Genomic DNA, 23,461 nt, shown 5'->3' with positions numbered 1-23,461 from the left:
AAAAGAAGCTAAGTAGATTTGGAATCAACAGTAAAGTCCCCCTGAAATAAAAGTGGTTCAAATGCTAGTAACTAAAACAAATAAACAACAACAACAAAAACACAACAACAACAAACTACATTTGGAATTGGGTGGCTTCTTTTCTGTCAGAAACCACAATACTTTTTCTGTTCCTGATATTCAAATTCAAAGATCACGATTTGATTTTATTTTTTTATTGATTTTTATAGAGAGAAAAGAAGGGAGAGAGAAATCAATTTTTGCTGTTCCACCTATTTATGCATGCATCAGTATATTCTTGTATGTGCCCTGACTGGGGATCAAACCCAAAACATTGGAGTATTGGAATGATGCTCTAAGCAACTGAGCTACTTGTTCAGGGCCAAAAATCATGATTTTTAAAAATATAAACCTAATTTTATTTCATTATTATTTTAAAATATATTTTTATTGATTTCAGAGAGGAAGGGAAAGGGAGAGAGAGATAGAAACATCAATGATGAGAGAGAACCACTGACCAGCCACCCCCACACCCACCCTCCTGCACACCCCACACTGGGGCCTGAGCCCCACAACTCTGGTATGTGCCCCGACTGGGCACAAAACTGTGACCTCCCAGTTCATAGGTCTCCATGAAAAAATAAATAAGTAAATAAATAAATTATATATATATTAGAGGCCTAGTGCACAAATCTCTCAGCCTGGCCTGCACCCTTCAATCCAGGACCCCTCAGGGGATGGCAGAAACCGGCAGTCCGACATCCCCCAAGGGATGTAGTAGTGCACGAAGTGGCAGGCAGTTGGGGAGGACCCCGAGCCCGGGCCAGGCGATCCTGGCCCTGCTGCACCTGCTGCTGCTGTCATGGAGGTGGGAGAGGCTTGTGCCATCGCAGCTGTGCTTGCCAGCCGTGAGCCTGGCGTCTGACACCTGGCGGTCAGCTGAGCAGCACTCCCGCTGTGGGAGCGCACTGACCACCAGGGGGCAGCTCCTGCATTGAGCGTCTGCCCCCTGGTGGTCAGTGTGTGTCATAGCAACCAGTCTTTGGAGGTTTGGTTATTCAGTTGCTTAGGCTTTTACATATACTAGAGGCCCAGTGCACGAAATTTGTGCACAGGTAGGGTCCCTAGGCCTGGCCTGCAATCAGGGCCCATCAGGTTCTCCGACTCTCCACCTCCCCACCTCCTCCTCCCCTCGCCACCCGCACACTGCCACTACGTGGTTCCCCCAACCTCCCTGCCTCCCCGCCTCCTCCTTCCCTCGCTCCCTCAGCGCCCTGCTGCCGCTGATCACCCACCATGTTCTGTGCCACCCCCTGGTGGTCAGCACATGTTATAGCGAGAGATCAAACTCCCCTTCTCCCAGTCGAACTCCCTAGGGGACCCTTTGCATATTAGCCTTTTATATATATAGAAGATAGATGTATGTGTATATGTGTGTGTATGTGTGTGTGTGTGTGTGTATTTAATTCTCACCCCAGGATATTTTTCCATTGATTTTTAGAAAGAGTAGAAGGGAGAGGGAGAGACAGAGAAAGAAGCATTGATGTGGCAGAGACACATTGATTGGTTGCCTCCCACATGCGCCCCGACCAGGGTCTGAAATTGAGCCTGCAACCGAGGTATGTGCCCTTGATGGGAATCAAATCTGGGATCCTTCAGTTCGTAGGCGGATGCTTTATCCACTGAGCTAATTGGCTTGGGTGAAAATATCTTTCTTGCTTTCAAAGGGATATGACCACATGTACCTTGAAGGTCCTCATCTTGATTGGCAATTGATAATGAGCTTATATCATCACTAGAGAACACAAGATCCTCATAGAGGTTGATCTGGTAAATTGCATCATTGTTCCCGATCTTTCACACCACTCTGAACCCACTAATTTTTCAAGGCAACTTTGCAGTTTCCCACTAAAAAGAAAAAACTAGCCAAACCGATTTGGCTCAGTGGATAGAGCGTCGGCCTGCAGACTGAAGGGTCCCGGGTTCGATTCCGGTCAAGGGCAGGTACCTTGGTTGCGGGCACATCCCCAGTAGGAGGTGTGCAAGAGGCAGCTGGTCGATGATACTCTCTCATCGATGTTTCTAACTCTATCCCTCTCCCTTCCTCTCTGTAAAAAAATCAATAAAATATATTTAAAAAAGAAAAAAGAAAAAACTAATTCAGTGCACTTGCCCAGTCCTTGATGTTGGCCTTGGGCTTGCAACCTTCTTTGACAAATAGCATGTAAGGTGGAGAGTGTCATTTCTGGGCATAGGCCTTAAACACCCTCATGGGTCTCAACTTTCTCTTGCACCTGTGCCATTTGCCATGAGAGGAGAATGCCCTGGTCACTCCTTCCCCCTTAGGCCCCAGGATAAATATTCAGGAAGCAGAGCTAGCCCAGCCAAACTCAACTGGACCTGAAACTGGGAGCACAGTCACCTAACCAGTACCAAGTCCATATCAGCAGACCTGCAGTTCACACAGAGTTTCATGGGAATAAATTACTGTTGGTTTAAAACACTGAATTTGGGATCTTGTTTTATAGCATCACGTGCCAGTAGTGACTATAGTTGGCTAATCGCCAATATAGTTCATAGCTTATACCTGACACTGTCAGCTACTTTGATCTAAATCTTTGCACTTGGGAATGGAAACAATTCCCAAGGTGACCTGCAGGTCAAAATCTATAGAAATTATTCACATTCATACCAACATATTTAAATCTAAAGTTAAATCCAATCCCCACTTAAAATGCATGCTGAAAAAGCTACCATGCATTCAAGTGCAGTTTTTTCTCAAAATAATTGTGCTGAAATTACTCAGAAGTTTTTCCCACTTCACCCCTAAAATTTTAGAGGCAAAACTTAAAAAGAGTTTTATGTAAAAGGCTGAAGACCAAACCCAGCAACAGATTTGGAGGAAGTGAAGGCAGCATTTGGCGTGCAGCCCCTAAATGTTTGGCAAGCACTGTGATTTTCCTCTTTTCCCTTTTGGCTTCTCTGCCTTGCCAAACATGCTTTGGATCCATTTACATATGCCCCTTTGCCTATACATAGTCCTCCTTTTACAGTCAGGCAAGTTACATCAACATAGAAATGCTACAATTTCCAAGGGATGATGCAAGCTATAATTAAGCATATTTCCCCATTTGAAACCAGAACCAAAGAATAATATTAGCTAGCTCGGGTTCAATACACATTTTCAAAGTCACGCAACTCAAGTCTCTTTAGGTTATTTCCAATGCCCGGCCTGGTCTAAAAGGAAACTGTTACGGATAATTTAAATGTGAATCCTGGGTTATAAAAAGGAACCCAGATTGGTGTTGCATGTGTCTGTGGACAAGCCTGTTCTATTCATTTGCTGAGGATTTCTGTCCTCCTCCTCCCTTTTTTCCCCTTTATTGCAATTTTACTGAGTATTTCAGAGAATAATTCTGATCAGGGGAGATTAAATAAATAAATATCGTAGACAAATCCACTATTTTATGACTCTGTTGTTTCCTTCTTTTCAGCTTGCTACACATCTAAGAGACCATTCATTTCAGCTTTTCTTTCCTTAGTGATTCTTTAGACAACTAGTTGTGGCCTTAATTCCAGTGGGTTTAATATACAGAAAAAAAATATGGTAAATCCCAATGTACTATTGCTCATTCACCCATCCATTCATCGACTTATCAAACACTTTATTGAGGACCTGGTATATTCAAGTCACTATGCCAGGTGGCTTAAAGAGTCTGAAAAGAAAATCTCAGAGATGCAAGAAGAATCCCACATGGATCCAAAGGACAGGGACACCTCTTTGCCGTTCCCACTCAAGCCACATTCTCCCAAGGACGCTCCTGGTCCTCCAGAACTCCCACTCCCGGGGAGCTCTCGCCTTTCTCCCTTCCTGTTGCCTCCATTATTATATCCCTAATTTCTGAGATTTTAGGGTTGGGACCCTTTAAAGGTTTCAAACCAAAGCAATTGAACATAAACAAAAGCAAGCAAAACCAGAGTTGAAAAACAAAGGAGTCCAGGCCACTGCCCACAAATTCTTCCCTGACTCTCTGGCTTGCCCATCACACTGTGCCAGGCATCCCTGGGGAGTTTCTATTAAGCCCACTTAGAAAATCATTGGCCCACACAGGCAAGCCCTGCTTACTTGCAATTGCAGAAATGTCTTTGTTTCCTTCCAATGTGACATTTTAGCTCCTCCCATCACAGGGGAGAAATATGACCAGGAGAGTCTATTTCCTCACCCCTTGAGTTTAAACTAGCTTTTGTGACCAACAGAATAGGAGAGAAGCAACAATATGTCTGTTCCAAGCCTAGGCCTTGCGTGCTTGCACTTACTCTCAGAAGTCTGCCACTTCATGAGAATCGGCTCAGCTAATGTGCTAGATGTTAGACAATTAAAAGCTGTTCCTGCTGATGTCAGCCTACACCAGCCTGTCCAAGTAGACCCAGCAGCTGACCACAGATGCATAGGAGTGAGCCCAGCCAGCACCAGAATAACCTCCCAGACCAGTGGTTCTCAACCTGTAGCGACCCATTTGGAGGTCGAACGGCCCTTTCACAGGGGTCGCCTAAGATCATCCTGCATATCAGATATTTACATTACGATTCATAACAGTAGCAACATTACAGTTATGAAGTAGCAATGAAAATAATTTTATGGTTGGGTCACAACATGAGGAACTGTATTTAAAGGGCCAGAAGGTTGAGAACCACTGTCCCAGACAATCTCAGATTGAATTGCCAACTCACAAAATTGTGACATAAGTAAATGGCTATTGAATTTTGGCCAGTAAGTTACACAGCAAAAGCTAACCAATACATCAAGTGTTTTTCAAAGATAGAATTGCATGAATCTCTTTTAAAAGGAAAATAAAATATCTTAGATCTCATAGAAGAGCCCAAGGAATCAAGAAACACTTGACTTAACAACCCAAATACTTATTTTAAAAAAATCTTCTGCAGTTTAAAATTTTCACTAGAAAAGAATGGCATATTCATAAGTTTAAATTTGGGTCCCGTTAGCATCAAAACAAAAATTGAAAAGAAATATTGCTGCTATGGTTCAATGACTCAAGAGAATCGACCTTTAAACTCCAATTTGTGATGTTCAGTACTATAGATTTTGGAAATTGATTTGATTCTGTCATATTGTTCTCTAATTACTTCAAGATCAGTTGTGGTCATATTATTACTTTGCAGGTAAGGACCTTGACATGAGCTTAACTTTTAATGCCTTTTGGGTATAGCAGAGGTCTGGCAGGGGTTCTCAATGGTGTGATATTAAGCTGAATGAAGTAAGATTCTTAGTGATAAGAATTTCCCATCCAAGGGAACTTGGTGATTTATAGAAATGTAGAAATCAGATAGTCCAGCTGCTTCCTTTTCGCAGTCAACACAAAACGACGAAGAAGCTGCAGCTGAAAAGTTTAAGCCACTTGCTCACCCAGGTCACACCCCTGAGAAAAGGCAAGACAAGGACTTGAGACTATGACTCTAGACTCCTATTTCAGTGCTTCCCCCCCATGACGTCACTCTGTGTTTTTAGCTCTGACTTATGATGTCACATAATCTGCAGGACAGCAAGCCCTTCTGTGTACCTACTGAAAAGTCTTACACCACAGCCTCCTCTAAGCCTTTTGCCACTTACCTCAAAACCCACATTCGGAGGGAAAAACATCTTCCTGTAAACCGAATCCTTTCTCATATTTCTCTCACCATCATGGGCCTTCAGTTCACTCTATGAGGCAAAACTCAAGCAAGCACTCCTCTCTCATGCACAGCATGCAAAGGGGAGGGTCACTGTTTTTTCTTAGAAGTCTCTGAGACCACAGCTCAAAAAGCCCTTTTAGATAAGTTTCCATATCCCCTCAGCCAGAGGGAAATAAACCACACCATTTAGATATTTTTCCCTTAAAATCTAGTTAGATTTGATTTCAGCAGATTTAGATTTTATTTTTAGAAAACAAACTTAATTTGGCCCGCACACTAAGTCAGTGTCTTCATACATAAGTGAGGCATAAATCTGCAAAAAAGCCAGGAGCTGTGACCAACTTTTCCTCCCTGCCCAGAGGAGGCTCTCCGCCTTTATTTACCTGCAGGCAACATTTAAAATTACCTAAAAATACAGCTCCCTGATAAGTAAGGCTGAATCAGAAAGAGCTGAAAACAAGGTGGAACGTGGGGTGGGGTGGGGGTGAGGAGAGATTAACCAAAGAATTTACATGCATATATGCATAACCTATGGACACAGACAATAGTGAGGTGAAGGCCTAGGGGCGGAGAGGTGGGGGTGGAGTGGAGGGTGGTCAATGGGGAACAAAAAGGGGACATCTGTAATAGTTTCAACAATAAAAATAAATTTAAATAAATAAATAATAACATAAATTGATGAACAAAATAGAACCAGAGGCATGGATACATGGAACAGACTGTCAGCTGTCAGAGGGGAGGGGAGTGGAGGAGACTAGAGATTAAAGGTGAAGAGATTATCCAAAGGACATATATGCATAATCCATAGACACAGACAGTAGTGAGGTGAGGGCCAGAGGGAAGGGGGTGGAGGGCTGGAGCTGGGTGGAGTTGGCTAAGGGGCAGGGGGAGAATGGGAACATCTGTAACAGTGTCAACAATAAAAATAAAGTTAAAAGAAAAGGAAGTCTTGACAGTGTAATCCTACAGTGTGCAAAGACTTGGTTTGTTTCTATCACTAGTGTTTGAGGGAAAACTGTGAGTACAGATATGTGTACCCAATATCCCTTCTAGTCATTTTAGTCTGCTCTAAGATCTATACAACTGTCTATGGATTTAATTAAATCAAACATGCTAGCTCAATAAAACAATAACCCACTACCACTTGACTAAATTACTTGTTCTATTCTACTTCTAGTTGTTTGAATCAACTGGTCATCTTAATGAAAGGCATTCATTATAGCAACTATGACTGAATGATTCTGACAAAAGGGAGGAAATACATATGGTGGTCCAGATCAGAGATGGTGGTCTGGAAAGTCCATCCACATGGTTTGGTAAACATATTTTTTTGTTTTGTTTTGTTACATAATCTTAGCTTACTTTGCCTATAATAAATCAGATTTTAGGATAAAAGGTGAAGAGATTAGCCAAAGAAGTATAGTCACAAAAGAAATAATGTAATGATGTTTAAACTTTAACAAATGAGAAAAACTAAGGTTTAGAATAGAAATTGATGCCCTCTGCCCTGTCGTAATTTGGGCCCTTCTCTCTTCCCTTAGCCACCTAACTGATCTTCCTGCCTCCTGTCGTGCCAAAATCCAATTTCTAAGATTCTTTGCTGCTAAATCAAGGCGCTTCTATTGTATATCCAATGACTCATCATTTGGAAGAAAATCCTCCTCCCTGACCTGTTCACGCCAACCAGACACTGAAAACAAAATGGATTACTTGAAATTCCCCAAACATAGCCCACTCCACATTTAGGCTCACACCTCTAAAAGCAGGGGTCCACGTGGAGACAGAGCAGAGGTGTCTCCTCTAAAAGAATTGTGGCCGAGTTCCCACAAGTGAACAACATGGAAGATAACTACTTTTAAATACCACACCCACTCCAGCTCCTGGCCCCATTCTGGATATGGATCCATGAAATTCACTCCAGGATATGTGTCTCTCTTCATGACTTTTTACCTATTTCTGGGCCCCTAATTCTTGATCTCAAAATCTGCCCGAGTGCCTCTATTGATTTTGGGGTTAACTGCTCTCCTTTATAGTTTTAACTCAGTACCACACTTTTCCAGCCAATTTGGTTTACTTTTATATATAGACTAGAGGTCTGGTGCACAAAATTCATGCACAGAGGGGGGCTGTCCCTCAGCCCAGCCTGTACCATCTCCAATCTGGGATCCCTCGGGGGATGTCCTACTGCCGGTTTAGGCCCGAACCGGCAGTAGGACATCCCCCTCACAATCTGGGATCTCTGGCTCCTAACCGCTCGCCTGCTGCCAGCCTGATTGCCCCTAATCACCTGTGCCAGCCTGCCTGATCACCCTGATCACCACCTAACTGCCCTCCCTTGCTGGCCTGATTGCCCCCAACTGCCCTCACTGCCAGGCTGGTCGCCTCCAACTGCCCTCCCCTGGCAGCCTAATCACCCCCTAACTATTTGCTCCCCCGCACCAGCCTGATCTCACCCCTAACTGCTTGCTCCCCTGTGCCGGCCTGATCTCACCTCTAACTGCTTGCTCCCCTGCCAGCCTGATCGCCCCTAACCACCTATGCCTCAGCCACCACCACCGTGGCTTTGTCTGGAAGGAATTCGGACATCTGGGAGATGTCCGGTCTACCCGGTTTAATTAGCATATTACCCTTTTATTGGTATACATTTTGGACTCTAATTTGCCTAGCACAGAGTATACAGTGTATAAAAACCACAGATGAGCATTGGAATCTCCTGGGTAGCTTTGAATATTACTGGTGCCTCTGCTCCCCATCCCTAGAGATTCTGATGATTGATCTGGGTTGCAGCCTACCTCCCCTCACCTGGGCCATAGGATTTCATCTCCTTTCCCAACCACCTACCATTTCTCTACAGCTTTCAACCCCTTTATCCACAGGAAAATGCAGTCTTTCCCTACTTCTGACTTCTTGTCATAGTTGTACCAATGATCTCGAACTCCACCAAAGCCTTTTGCAAATACTGCAACTATCTGTTAGCTCCTCTTCTTTGGACTTTTATGTTATAACTAGAGGACCAGTACATGAAATTCGTGCATGGGGGGGGGGGGGGTGGTCCTCCCAGCCCAGCCTGCACCCTCTCTAATCCAGGACCCTTTGGGGGATGTTCAACTGCTGGTTTAGGACTGATCCCGGGGATCAGCCCTAAACCGGCAGTTGGACATCCCTCTCACAATCCTGGACTGCTGGCTCCTAATTGCTCACCTGCCTGCCAGCCTGATCACCCCTCACTGCCTCTGCATGCCAGCCTGATCGCCCCCAACTGCCCCCTCCCTGCCTACCTAGCCACTCCTAACTGACCCCCCTGCTGACCTGGTTGCCCCTCATGGACCCCCTGCTGGTCTGGTTGCCCCACACAGCCTGCTGTTCAGTCGTTTGGTCGTCCCTCTCTAATCTCCCTGCTGTCCTGGTTGCCCCATGCAGCCTGCTTGTTCTGTCGTTTGGTCATCCCTCACTAACACCCTTGCCAGCCTGGTCATAGGCAGCCATCTTGAGAGGGCATGAATGTTAATTTGCATATTACCTCTTTATTATATAGGATAATTTCTTTTGCACTTTCATTTATATTATACCTATTGGTATACCTATGAATACAAGAGTAATCCCTGACCACAAATGATTTATAATTTAACTTTTTTTAGTTTGCAAATAAGCATATTGGACTAATTATCTAATTTAGGTAATTATGTACCCCTAACTTAAAATCTGAGATCTCCTATATTTACATATATTTTATCTTGACTGTTCAAAAACATACACAGTGAGGAGGCAGACACAGAGATGATCAAAATTTTGATGGAAGTGAGGAACCCAAAAATAAATCTCAGCATTTGCTCTAACTCACAGTGGCTGGCACCCCATCAAGTTGTCGAGCTCCATGATTCGACACCAAGATCCCATCCAAACCATGTTTAACTGCCTCCCTGGCATCGTCTCCTAGAAAGAGCAAGACAAGCATCATAAGAAAGGACTACTTAACCGAAGGCTTAGGTTTAGGGGTCAAAGCATCAAAATCAAAGGGAACCTGATCTCACACACATACACCCTGCTAGGAACCCGTAGCACAGACATACTAAGGGTTAGATCTAGAATGGCAGATCTATCCTGGTCAAAAAAAGTTAGCAGTCATAACAATTTAATTATAAAATAAAATTATCAATAGACTGTAAATTGACATGCACCTACATTTATTTATCCTCATAAGGAAGTATTCCTGCTAATTATGTTTTATTATTAATAAGATCATACCATTTAGCAGTTAGCAGAATTACTCCTCTACAATTTGTGTGTTTTTTAATCTTTATGTTTGAAAGTATTACGTATGTCCCCTTTTCCCCCCTACAATTTGGATAGCATAAAAGAATATATAGCCTGTTTGGCTCAGTGGATAGAGCATCAGCCTGCAGACTGAAGGGTCCTGGGTTTGATTCCAACAAGGGTACATGCCCAGGTTGCAGGTTCAATCCCCAGTAGGGGTCAAGCAGGAGGTAGCCAATCAATGATTCTCTCTTATCATTGATGTTTCTATCTCTTTCTCCCTTTCCCTTCCTCTCTGAAATCAATAAAAGTTAAAAAAATTTAAAAAAGAATATATAATTGGCAAGCACTTTAACAGGTAATGAACAACTCTAATTCAAAAACATTATTTAATACAAAGTTATAACTTCAATCCTTATTTTAATTTATAACTTCAATAATTATTTTAATTCTATAATTAAGTGTATTATACCCATTGAATTACATAAGAATCTAATATTAAAATTAGGTTTCTTCTCTAATTATGCTTCAAAATAGATTGATTTCTGAAAATACAATTTTAAAAGAAATTAACATTCTCTTAAATCAACTTCCAAAATATATTTTATATTTCATATTTTTTATTTTTTTACAGTTTTGCACCTTATTTTATACATTAGAATTAAAGGAGATGACATAAGGGGGTTACATGAAATCCATTCATGGTAGATTAGGGAGGAAGGAGAAAGCAAAGTGAGCAAATTTCTGGGATTGAATAAAAAGTAAAACAAATAAACACATAATTATATATTGGTGGGCACAGAATAGTTAACAGTTAACAATTAACATCTATAATAATAAAAGCATAATATGCTAATTAGACTGGACATCCTTCCAGACATCCTTCTAGAAGACCTTCCGGATAAAGCCAGGGCTGCGAGGGAAGCCAGTGCCAGCAGCTGGGCGAAGGAAGGCCTACTCTTGCACGAATTTTGTGCATCGGGCCTCTAGTGATAACAATAACAATGAGGGGTTCTGTGGTCTCCTGCTCTGGTAGGTCTGGAAAAAGCAAATTACCCTGACATTACAAAGATATGTTATCATAGATGCAAAAAGTTAATAGACAGGCCCTAGCCAGTTTGGCTCAGTGGACAGACCCTTGACCTGCAGACCGAAGGTCCCAGGTTTCTATTCTGGTCAAGGGCACTACATACCTAGGTTGCAGGTTCCTTCCCGGCGGGGGCCCTGGTTAGGGGATGTGCAGCAGGCAACCAATTGATGTGTTTCTCTCACACTGATATTTCTCTCTGTTTTCCCTCTCTCTTCTACTCTCTAAAAATCAATGGAAAAATATCCTTAGGTGGGGATTAAAAAAAAGAAAAGACAACAGGCAGGCTCAATTAAGGTAAAGATGGACCTTTGTAAAGGAAGATACTGGCCTAGGACATGACTACCTGCCATGACTTGCTTTTAGTTAGGAAGTTTAATTTCAGCCCATCCTATGTGGTTACCTTAGGTCTCCGAATTTGTAAGGCCCATCATGCAGGCCTCCTCTGAGCTTGTCAATTTTAGCATGTAGCTCCTTTTCCTCCACACATTTCCCTTCTGGTAATAAATTAATCCAAAAGATGCATTGATGACCAACCATTGATTTGGATAGTGTGGTCCACTGTGCTAGGAAGGCTCATTTCTGGGAAGTTAGCATTTGTCTTGCCGAACAATAGACGACTGAAAATCGGGCAAGACCATAACCTTGGATGGAAGTCAAGGCCAAATTTTTCTCAAAAGTGAAAAGCAGGTAAATGGGAGGCCATCAGGTCTTAATGTGCCTTCACTAAGAAAAACACTCTGCATCACTTCTAACCAATATTTTGCTGTTTGTCTCACTTCTCAGTATGTTGCCTCTAGTGTAACATTGACTTATAGCTTGAGGGAACACCATATGCCTCTTCAGTTTTCATAATCTGACCAACTACATTTTATATTTTAAACTATTATTCTCAGCACGTTCCCAATAACAAACCATTTGCTAACAGAATAATGAAAGTAATGCTAGTTCTCAAGTTTACAAAAATAGTTGGTTCAAGGTTGTAATGAAAATCATAATTTGGGAACTTAAGCAGATGGGTACAGAAAATTGTACATATTTATAAATTCCCAATGGAGATCAAGGGGAGACCTGATTAAGAATAATAAGAAAGATTCACAGGAGAACCTGGAATTCTGATTGTTTTCAAATGTTATGCTTAAACACCATTTCCACACTGTTTCACAGAATACTAGATTTTAAATATTTCCATATTTTAAAGTTATGCTAGTATTATTTTTCTTCTAAAGTTATAGGTATATGAAAATGTTAAGCCCATGTTTTATGGACTGAATGTGTGCATCCCCCCAAAAGCCTTGGGTTGCAGCCCTAACTTCCAAAGTGATAGTCTTTGGGGACTATTTAAGGTTAGATGAAGTAATGAAGGTGGGGCTCTCTTGATGGTATTAGTACCCTTACAAGAAGAAACCAGAGAGCTTGCTCCCCAACCCTTCTATGTCCCCACAAAGAAGAGGTCATGTGAGCACAAGTGAAAAGGGGGCCTCTGAACCCAAGGAGATAGCCTGCACCAGAGAATAAGCCTGGTGGAACCCTAATCTCAGAATTCCAGCCTCCTACATTGTAAGAAAATAAATTTCTGTTGTTTAAGCCATCCAGTCTGTAGCATTTTGTTATGGCAGCCAAGCTGACTAAGACATCATGTCATCATGTCCTTGTTGCTCTTATCAGACCCAACTTTAATGCTGTTGTCAGATCCTTTAATGCTATGACAAACCCTAAAAGGCAATGAAATAGTATGAAAGGTGTTCTGATATATATATAAGTATCAGTGTTTAGTAACTACTTTCTATGTTATTTGCCTTTAAGCCCGAGTTACTATGCATTTATTATATACTAATAAATCATTGATATTCTACATTTTTTCATATTAAATATGAAACGTAATGTTTCTAGGAGACTGTTTTGGCTGTTTTATTCCAAGTATGCATTTCATCTTGTGAGATCTTACTGGCAATTTTTGAGTTGCTCATAAGGAAAAGGTCCTAGCTTCAAGATTGAAAGATGATGGTTTTCCCAACCCAATGACTAATTCATATTTTACATTTTAATGTTGCTTTATATTTGGACCATATGTGTTTTATTACAGCTCTTTCTTTTCCTAGATTTCTAATTGCCTTCCTTTCCTTTTTTCTCCATTTATCATGAGACTTAAAAAAATATTTATTGTTGAAAGTATTACAGATGTCCCCCTTTCTCCCCATTGACCCCTTCACCCTGCACAACCCCCCAGACCTTCACCAAACTATTGTCTGTGTCCATGGGTTATGCATATATGCATATAATTTCTTTGGTTAATCTCTCCTTACCCCTGACCCATCTTCCCTCTGAGATTCATCAGACTTTAGAGCAGCGGTTCTCAACCTGTGGGTCACGACACCTTTGGGGGTCGAATGACCCTTTCGCAGGGGTCGTCTAAGACCATCGGAAAACACATATATAATTACATATTGTTTTTGTGATGAATCACTATGCTTTAATTATGTTCAATTTGTAACAATGAAATTGGGGGTCACCACAACATGAGGAACTGTATTAAAAGGTCACGGCATTAGGAAGGTTGAGAACCACTGTTTTAAAGTATCCTCAAGTCCTTCTAACCTTTAACTTACTCTAACCTACTTAAAGCACCTTGTTTTCCCTCTGAAGACACCTCCCCTCCCCTCTGGCCTTCCTACTCTATCCTGTTCTGATTACTCTGCCTACTGCCACCTCATCCTATAGATTGCTCCTGCTCTCTCCGAGTTGCATCTCTTGTCGTCAAGTTTATGCATTCATTTGGTTTATGGTCTCCCTTGTTACAGTACATTCCTTTGTAACTTTCTAAACAGAAGAAGCTAAATGCACAGGTCACTTAAATGACTTCTCTTGGGTCTAAATAATTGGATTAGATCCAATATTCTACACTGGAAAATCCTTTTACTTAGGCTCTTAAAGACATTACACCTTTGTCTTCAAGTGCCCATTGTTGTTGACAAGCAGACTGAGGCGAGTTTGACTCCCATTCCTCTGTAAGTAACCCGTTTTATGTTTCTTCTCTCTCTTTACACACATTTCCCCCTTGAAATTTCACGAGATGTAATAAGCAGTGTTTGTTCCTTCATTGTAGTGGCCTATGTCTCTAGCATTCGGGCATGTTTGTCTTTGCTAATTTCCTCCCTGACTCCTTCTTTTACCTTTTTATCTGAAGACCTAGCCAATTGAACACTGGACATTTAAAGGGTTTTCAAGCCGCTCCTTCATTTAATCATATTTTGTTTCTATTTGTCTTGTTGCTCTTTGACATTTTGGGAAATGTCATTAACCCTATTATTCAATTCATAATTTCATTTTTAATTCAAGAAATTGTATTTTTAAAATATTTGGTAGGTTCTTTTTATATTCTGGTTTTCTTTTCATGGCAGGCTTTTCTTCATTAGGTATATTTTCAGCTTCTTTTAGTCTATCATTTGGAACTTTTAAATTTATCTTTCTTGTTTTTACAGTGGTTCTCAACCTTCCTAATGCCGCGACCCTTTAATACAGCTCCTCATGTTGTGGTGACCCCCAACCACAAAATTATTTTCATTGCTACTTCATAACTGTAATTTTGCTACTGTTATGAATCATAATGTAAATATCTGATATGCAGGATGTATGTTCATTGTTACAAATTGAACATAATTAAAGCATAGTGATTCATCACAAAAACAATATGTAATTATATATGTGTTTTCTGATGGTCTTAGGCGACCCCTGTGAAAGAGTCATTCGACCCCCAAAGGGTCACGACCCACAGGTTGAGAACCGCTGATCTAGAGTCAACTTTTCTATAGACTTACCTTGGTCTTTTATATTTTGACTTTTCTGATATGCCTTATAATGCTAAATCCTCCATGTTTATTTAAGGGAGAAAGGTTGGGGAGTTACTATGGCCTCCTGGGCTATTTTGAAAATCACATTAATTTTTGCCGAGTCTTTGCCTAGAGTAGAAATTCTTTCTTGGAGAATCATGTGGGACAAGGCAAGGAATATTAACTAAGGGACCATTGGACTATGAACTCTTTAAGTGTCAGAATGAGGATAACATCCTGTCATACTGTAAATGTTATCCACCCATAGGGTATCCCAGAAAAATGGTGCTCTAAAGATACAGCCATACTACAGTGCTACCCAGGAGAACTTTCTCTGATGTCAATTTTCCAGCTCTGCCCAGTTCCACACAGCAGCTACTAGCCACATGCAGCTCTTAAGTCATTGGAATGGTGCAGTGTGACTGAGGAACTGGAACTTTACTTTCATTTAACTTTAATTAGCTTAGCCACATTTGGCAAGTGGCTGCCATATCGGACAGATCAGCTTTAATGTGTGCCTGATTTTGCTTAGTCTAATAAAGAGGATTTAAAGAGACTAGGTGTATACATAAATCACCTTAACAAACAATATAAAATATACTTAGAGTTGTTGTGGTTTGCTCTGGTTATCTGGTTTTGTGTATGAGTCTCAAGCATCAAGTCAAGTAAAAACAAAAAGAAAAAATATATGAACTATAATATTTTATGAGCCCCATCACTGAGGATGTATGCAGTCCTCCAATTTATACTCAGATGTCTGCCACCATGTAGTTGCAACCTGTGTTCTGAAAAAATTAATATTATCAGTAAACAGATCCTTTACAGTATAAAGAAGTGATTAACTGCTTGGGCTCAGTTGTCAGACCACATGGATTTAAATCCCATACCTGCTTGTCATGTAAGTGGCAAGTTATTTCACTTCTCTGCACATCAGTGTTCTGACCCGTAAAACGGGGATAATAATCCACATAAGATTGGTTTGTGGATTAGGTTAATTGGATGATTATTTAGAGTAACATCAGGTAAATATTAACTATTATTATCTTCATCCTCTGGTATGGGAAGCATAAATTTAAATGACAAATAGGTAGAGGAAGATTTATTTGCTAGATGCTTTGGCAAGCCTGAGCTTTATTTATAGCAACAAAATTTTCATTTTAGTAAGGATTAAGATTACAAACAGCCTTTCATTTAAAGAAAGTGCTATTTAAGTAACAGTTTGTTATCTTCTATCATTTCAAGTAACTCCCCATGTTTTTCTAGGCAGTGCTGGGAATGTAGGAAATGGCTTGCTGGGAAGATAGGATCATGAATATCTAGGAAAGAAAGAAGAGAGAGAGAGAGAGAGAGAGAGAGAGAGAGAGAGAGAGAGAGAGAGAGAGAAAGAGAGAGAGAGAGAGAGAGAGAGAGAGAGAGAGAGAGAGAGAGAGGAGGAAAGGAGGGAGGGAGAGAGGGAGGGAGGGAGGGAGGGAGGGAAAGGAAGGAAGATTTCAGTGGACAGGAGCCTCTTTTGTTAGCAACTGAAACACTGTCCACAGTTTTGCATTTTATGTTAACCTAGAGAGAAAACAATGCTGCCTTAATGAGAGGGTCAACATGTTCTGATTCAGGGAAATCTTCCTGAGGCTTTGATATTTCCATTAATCCTTAGAACTTACTACTATGGCATTCCATATTTGTTCATGTGTCAGTCACTACCTTAATTGAGTGCGAATACAGTGGTCAATAGGGAATAGCAGTGTTTGCTATCTTATTGTGCATTCTTTCTATATGGAATCTAAAATACCAAAGTGAAATGTAAATACTCAAGATTTACCCTCAAGCCCTTGGAGCTTTGGGCGCAGGCCCCTGCGCTACCTTACAGGAGCTTAGTAAGTAAATTCTAGACACAAGGCAGCGTCCGAAACACACTCAGGAGCATGTGAGTGAATGTTCTTTGAGGCTGTCTGTAAAAACTGCACGTAGGAAAAAAGCTGGTTAGAGCACAGTTTCTGCAAAACAAAAAGCCATTTTGGAAGTGAGGCAACCTAGTTTTAGAAAGATTTTTAATTAAAAAAAACAAACCCTCTAAAAGGCATTATGTTTTTGCTCATAAAGGCCTTTCTCATTACCATGCGTTCTGGCGAGGACCAAGGCCTGTCTCAAACACATGTTCGGAGCTCGTGTTGAAGTTTTCCAAGGGCAGAGTTTAACCACAGCGAGAGATTACATCTTCTTCTCCAAGTTGCTTTCGTTAGAAATGCCATTCTTAAAATGGTGGTCAGGGGAATGTTTTACTGATATCTTTCCAGTGGCCTCTGATTTCATGTGCCTGCAAACATGACCTGTGTCTTTTGGTAAAAGGTCAATCCCTGGGACTTCTGGATGAAAATCTGTGGAAGAATGAACGCTAGATTTCCCAGAGCCTGCACTGCTGCCCCTGGGTCCCTTCCCCCACACCAAACTGAGCATATGCAGTATTGTCATAGAAATGATTCTTGTTTGTTAATTAAATGAAATAAATAGCTACAGAGAAACCAGACAATGTAAGCCATACATGCATGAATAAGTTATTTCCTTTCAAATGCCAAATGTCCCAACTCTCTCTTGCTTTTGAGCTCTCTCTAAAGCAATAGGCTCATAGAGTTTTCATAGATTACTCATATAGTTTTTTGTTTGTTTGTTTCTAATTTTATTTTATTGTTTAAAGTATTACAGATAGTAGTACATATGTCTCTCTTTTTTTTCCCCCATTGACCTTACCCCGGCCTCCCCTACCCCCCGGCACATGCCCTCATCCCCCCTCCCCCCCCCCCCCCGCAGTGTCTTGTGTCCATTGGTTATGCTTATAAGCATGCATACAAGTCCTTCAGTTGATCTCTTACCTCCCCCGCTCAACACTCCCTAGCCTTCCCACTGTAATTTGACAGTCTGTTCAATGCTTCTCTGCCTCTGTATCTATATAGTTTTCACTGAAGATTTTATTAAATTAACATTTGAGCTATCTACTATGTGTAAAACATTATGAAAATGTGTGGAAGCAAATCACATGACCCATGTGGATGAGAATCAATGGTGCTGGTAGTTCTAGGTAAGATGACTGCAGAATGAAGTTCTAGAAGCCAAAATATTTTTTAACATAACACATGATATAAAGTCTAAGTCAATAGATTTCCATCATCTCCTAAAGGGCAAAGTTGTAGAAAATGATAAATATTTGGGACCTTAAGTTGAAAAGTTAGTTAAAAAATTAAATAGCCTCATTCATCTCATTCTTATTTTTGTTCCCTATTTTACATGGACAAATGTGGGACTATACTAAATTTTATTCTTTCTTGGTGTTTTCAAGCCAGTTACCCTAGGCCACCTCTGTGATGAGAGTAAATTAAATGCTGCAAACTACACCAATTTTCTAATGCAATTATACCCTCTTACTTATTTCAGGTCAGCCACAGTTATCTCCTGCCTGAGCAACAACAGTTTCTCAAATGTGCTCTGTGATTCTCAGTTTTGCCACATCCATCCACTAGATCCATTACACAAAATGTGATTTTTCTAAACTGCTAATCTGATGACGTTGCTTCCCTGATCAACACCCTTAGCAGTTCTCAAACATCGTAAAGTCTACATTTTCCAATACGGCTTACATGTTTTCAAATTAGTACTCATAGCTGCTTTCTTTTGCCATTATTTTAGTCTAAGAGTCATTTGACCTGATATCATAGCAAAACTCAAGCATCATCTTTCATTCTGAAATGAAACCTTCCTTAGCCCATTCTTATAATTGTTTACACTGTATTTTAAACTCAAGCTTATACTGAATAGATTTCTACCTCTGCACTTCTTATTGCACCAAAATTCTGTCTCTCCTATAAGAATAGGGTCAAGGACCTCAGATGATTATTATTTTTTTTAATTTTAGCATAATAAATATTTACGTAATGAATGACTAAGTGAATAAATAAATGAATGGATGAATGAATGAATGAATGAGGCAGAACCTTCAGGGTAATGTTCTTAGGACCTAGACTTGAATGTAGTCACAGGAAGTAGCATTAATAATCGTGATGACAATATGAATGGGAGTAAGTAAGTGAAGCTTGTTTAAAAGTGTCGATAACACCAGGAAAAACTCACTGAAGTTTAATTCTCAGAAACTGAACTAGAACAATGATCAACAGGAAAGAGTATAACAATATTTTTTAAAGCACAGATTAAGACAGATCTGGATTTAAACATATTCCCTCTTTGAAAGTTTCATTAGGCCCATTCTTTTACTTCTATTAGCTTCATTTCTGCATACTTAAGATTAAAAAGATAAAGTCAGTGGTGTGCCTGGAGATTTATAAATAGGGGCCATGTGACTCACACTTATTCAAATAAAACCTGTAAAAAGTTTTGATTCTAAGTCATTGTTAAGCCTGAGGTAAGTTAATAGAATCTCTCATCCCAGAGCCACTTCCTTAAACATTTCCTTTTAAAATAATATGTTTTTGTCAGTTATCTATTTAGCCATATTGAAAGAAATGTTTTCAAAGGCAAGAAAACATTTTTGCGGGTGAACACATTTACACTCCAAATTATTACAGTCACTGTATCTCCCTGTGGGATTGAATATATGTGGATACAGGGGAAGTAGTCAACTTCCTTAATACTCAAGGCTTGATAATTAAGGATTTTAATATCTAAGTCAATCATTCTTGTTTTTTTAAAAAAATATATATATATTTTATTTCAGAGAGGAAGGGAGAGGGAGAGAGAGATAGAAACATCAATGATGAGAGAGAGTCATTGATTGGCTGTCTCCTGCACGCCCCTTACTGGGGATCGAGCCCACAACCAGGGCATGTGCCCTGGCCAGGAATCGAACTGGTGACCTCTTGGTTTCTGGGTCAACACTCAACCACTGAGCCACACCAGCCAGGCTTAGTCAATCATTCTTTATAGGGAGATGACATGGGATTCACCACACTCTGAAATCAGTTCTCGTCATTGTTACTTGGAAGGAACAAGAGAAAAATATTAAGAGGCTCTTAAAACAGGTCTGGTTATTAAAATATCATCCTTGGGGCCCGGCCAGTGTACGCAGTGGTTGAGCATGGACCTATGAACCAGGAGGTCATGGTTCAATTCCCAGTCAGGGAACATGTCCAGTAGGGGGCATGCAGGAGGCAGCTGTCAGTGATTCTCATCATTGGTGTTCCTATCTCTCCCTCTTGCTTCCTCTCTGAAATTAAAAAAAAAAAAAATTAAATATATATATATATATATATATATATATATATATATATATATATATAAATGATTTTAAATGTCCTCCTTGGAGCTTCTCATTGGCCTAAGAGCAACTGTTGCAGCTTACAGCCAAAGCAAGACCTTCTATCTAGAGCTTGTCAAGCTCCATGACTTGATGACAGCTCCAAAAAAAAAAAAAAAAAAAAGGCAACAGTATCCTAATGCTTTAAAATGGCTAACTTCTTGCTTCATGGGAGTCCTGCTCTCTTTTAGTGCATTACCTAAGAATTTGGACCTTATTTACTCACTAACATCAAAAGGGAGAATTGAGAGATGGAATATCTCTTTTGTTGCCCATGTTAATTTTTCCTGATTATTTTCCCTTAAAAATGTCATGATCATATCCACAAAGGATCATAAAATCAGTGTGACGTCAAGTAGAGAAATAAACAAACCTCTCAAAATTCCTTTGGCAACAATTGGCAGCGATGTCAGCCCCCTCAGCCATTTAATGTCCTCCCAGCTGATGGAAGGGTCTATAGCTTTTGCCACGTATGCAGCAAGTCCACTGTTGTCGCCAAAGTTTTCCTTTGGAGAAAATGCTAAATCATTGCTTTCAAAATTTTTCATCCTGAAATAAAGAGATATATAAAGTGAGAAACTCCTCAAAGATATCTTTACAATGACTCACTCAAAAGGAAAAGAAAAGTTACCCTTTTCATACCCATTGTTGTTCACTCCTCAACCATCCAGAGCAGTGATTTTCAACCTTTTTCATTTCGTGGCACACATAAGCTAATTACTGACATTCTGTGGCACACCAAACAATATCTTTTTATTGATCTGACAAAAGAAAATTGGTGTAATTTTGATTCATTCACACTGAACAGCTATTGTTGTGTTGGCTGTTGTCATTTTTTTTAATTTGACAATCTAAGGGAAAAATGGTCAGTGCCTCTGACTAAATAAATAGTCAGGTATTTCATGTTTTAAAAATTGCCCACTGGTTGAAAATCGCTCATCTATAGGTTGGTTGCAATCATATTTTCCTTTTTTTAAATATAGTTTTATTGATTTCAGAGAGGAAGGGAAAGGGAGAGAGAGAGAATCATTGATGGCTGCCTCCTGCAAGCCCCCCACTGGAGATCGAGCACACAACCCTGCTAGCCAAACTTTTCTTTGGGTAAAAATATAGCTGTACATTGACCTCCGACTTAGTCATAACTCTTTCTTCCCTTGCGCTAGCTCTGCCATTGAATATAGAAAGGATCTTGGGGCCATAACTATAACAATTTTCTATAAACCTAGAATTACACAGGCACACTATTTTAAAATTATTTTTAAGAGGATCATAAGATTTCCTTTATATAAAACTGAGCTTAGTGCTTTTTTCATTTTAGTGTACTTTCACTAAAATAACTGGTTGAGTAGCTTGGGTGGCATATAGTATCAAAGAATATGAACATTCACATCCCACATAACTCTACTCAAGCCATTGGCAAAGTTTTCATGATAAGTATTAAACAGTAAGCTCTATAGTTTCATGGACTTAGGAGGCCATTGAAAATTCTAGCTCCATGAGAGTCAGACTGGTATCCATCTATTTGTTGAGCCTTGGTATGGATTTTAATACTCAGATATCTCTTTTGTAATCAAACCACTAAAGGTCATACATTTTATCATAGACTTTGGTCTTCCATTGTCATTCTAACTTGAATTAAGCCAACCTTCTGGTCAAGAAATATATCCGTATTATGGAGAGCTATTCCATTACTTAGAAATGATATTAAGTGATAGTAAATCCCAAACTTTTAAGTAACATTGGTAATAAGTGAAAGGTCTGGTCTGTCACTCCCATAGCAAGACCAGAGGGGGAAAAAAAGAAAAACATCTGTATGTGTATATACTCTGCACAGCACCCACACCCCTCCCAAACAGGCTACAGTGTTTCAGCAGAGGCGGGGTGAAAGGGTGAAATGGATAGGAAAAAACAGAAACATGGATAAAATTATATAAATAACTGTTGTTATTCTTGGACGGTGCAATGCAGATCAACACTTGAATGAATGTTGCCTTACAGAAATTTCAGTGCACAATGAAGCCTTGTTGTTACTCTCAAACGTTGTTCAAAGCCAGAAGCCAAGAAAAAGTTTTCAGATATCTTGACAGGGACCCGCGATGGAGTGTTTTACCAATGGCTCTGAAGAAAACCTCCGTGAATGCTATTTTTATTTGAATTATGACATATACACAAGAAACACTTAAAGCGGCTTCTGATAACCAAAGTATTCCATTTCGTAAGGAAGGAAGGGGGCAACATCCAAATAATAACATGATTACTTATGACTTAATTCTCGAATCCCAATCTATTTAATGACCCAAAGGCAAGGGATAGAATTTCTTCTTTGTAAGGAACTCGTTGTGCCTTGAATGTTCCTCAAATATACTTTTTAATCTAATATTGAAATTATTTTAGCTTTTAGTAAGTTAGCATCATAAAAACAGTAACAACTACTAAAAGAAAGTTAAACATTATTAAATCACCAATGGTAACACCAGCAATAAATATTGTGGAGAAATATGTGATATTATTTTATTATAGTTATTGATAATATATGCCATTAAAGATAAAGCTACATGTCTCCACAGTGGGAAATAAAATAAAAAATAACAATCAGTAGAGCCTATGATATCAACTCAATATGAGAGAGACAGAGATTCATAATACATACAGGAATTGGTACATGGACCCCTAGCCTTTAATTCTGTTGTTAGGGAAACACTATATTGAGAATATAGCCCTGATAATCTCTTCCTCAATGTGGCTGGGCAGTTAAAAGAAAGTTTGAAGGAATGAGTTTTAAGTTTGAGTGCAAACCTTTGCTCAACTTCTTATTAGTCTTGTTTTATTGGGTAAATATCACATGATCGAATACAGTTCTATTTATTGATTTGGCATTACTTATTGAGCACCTACTGTGTGCTAGTGTTTTAGATGTTTAGGGTAGACCAATAAATAAAACAGTCAAAAATCCCTGGCCACATTGAGTTGATATTCTAGCAAGAAGAGACAGAAAATAAAAAAATAAATATAATCAATGAGTAATTTATGGAGCAAGTTAGATTATAAGTGTTATAAAAAAATAAATGAAAAGACCCTAGCAGGGTGGCTCCGTTGGAGAGTTGGAGCATTGTCTCGTACACTAAAAGGTTATGGGTTCGATCTCCTGTCAGGAGATCGACAGGATCTGATCAATGTCAGTCTCTCTCTCTCTGTCTCTTCCTCTCTCTCTCTCTCTCTCTCTCTCTCTCTCTCTCTCTCTCTCTCTCAATTTCTCCCCCTCCTAAAACTCAATTTAAAAATATCTCTCCTGAAGATTTAAAT

General features: G+C 39.9%; 1 protein-coding gene across 1 annotated transcript in view; it reads right to left on the bottom strand.

Annotated features, from left to right (window-relative positions):
* The window catches only part of HAO1 (hydroxyacid oxidase 1), a 59,736-nt gene that overhangs the window by 2,413 nt on the left and 33,862 nt on the right, over positions 1-23,461 (bottom strand). The window contains exons 4-5 of the mRNA XM_081097985.1: positions 20,532-20,707; positions 9,533-9,624 (exon numbers count right to left, since the gene is read on the bottom strand). Of these exons, the coding sequence (XP_080954111.1) occupies positions 9,533-9,624; positions 20,532-20,707 (268 nt within the window). The remainder of the gene's footprint in view (positions 1-9,532; positions 9,625-20,531; positions 20,708-23,461) is intronic.

This window comes from Myotis nattereri, assembly GCF_964212035.1.
Source record: "Myotis nattereri genome assembly, chromosome: 8".
NCBI lineage: Eukaryota > Metazoa > Chordata > Mammalia > Chiroptera > Vespertilionidae > Myotis > Myotis nattereri.
Note: the sequence above shows the minus strand (reverse complement) of the source record. Positions and strands in the feature narration are given on the sequence as shown.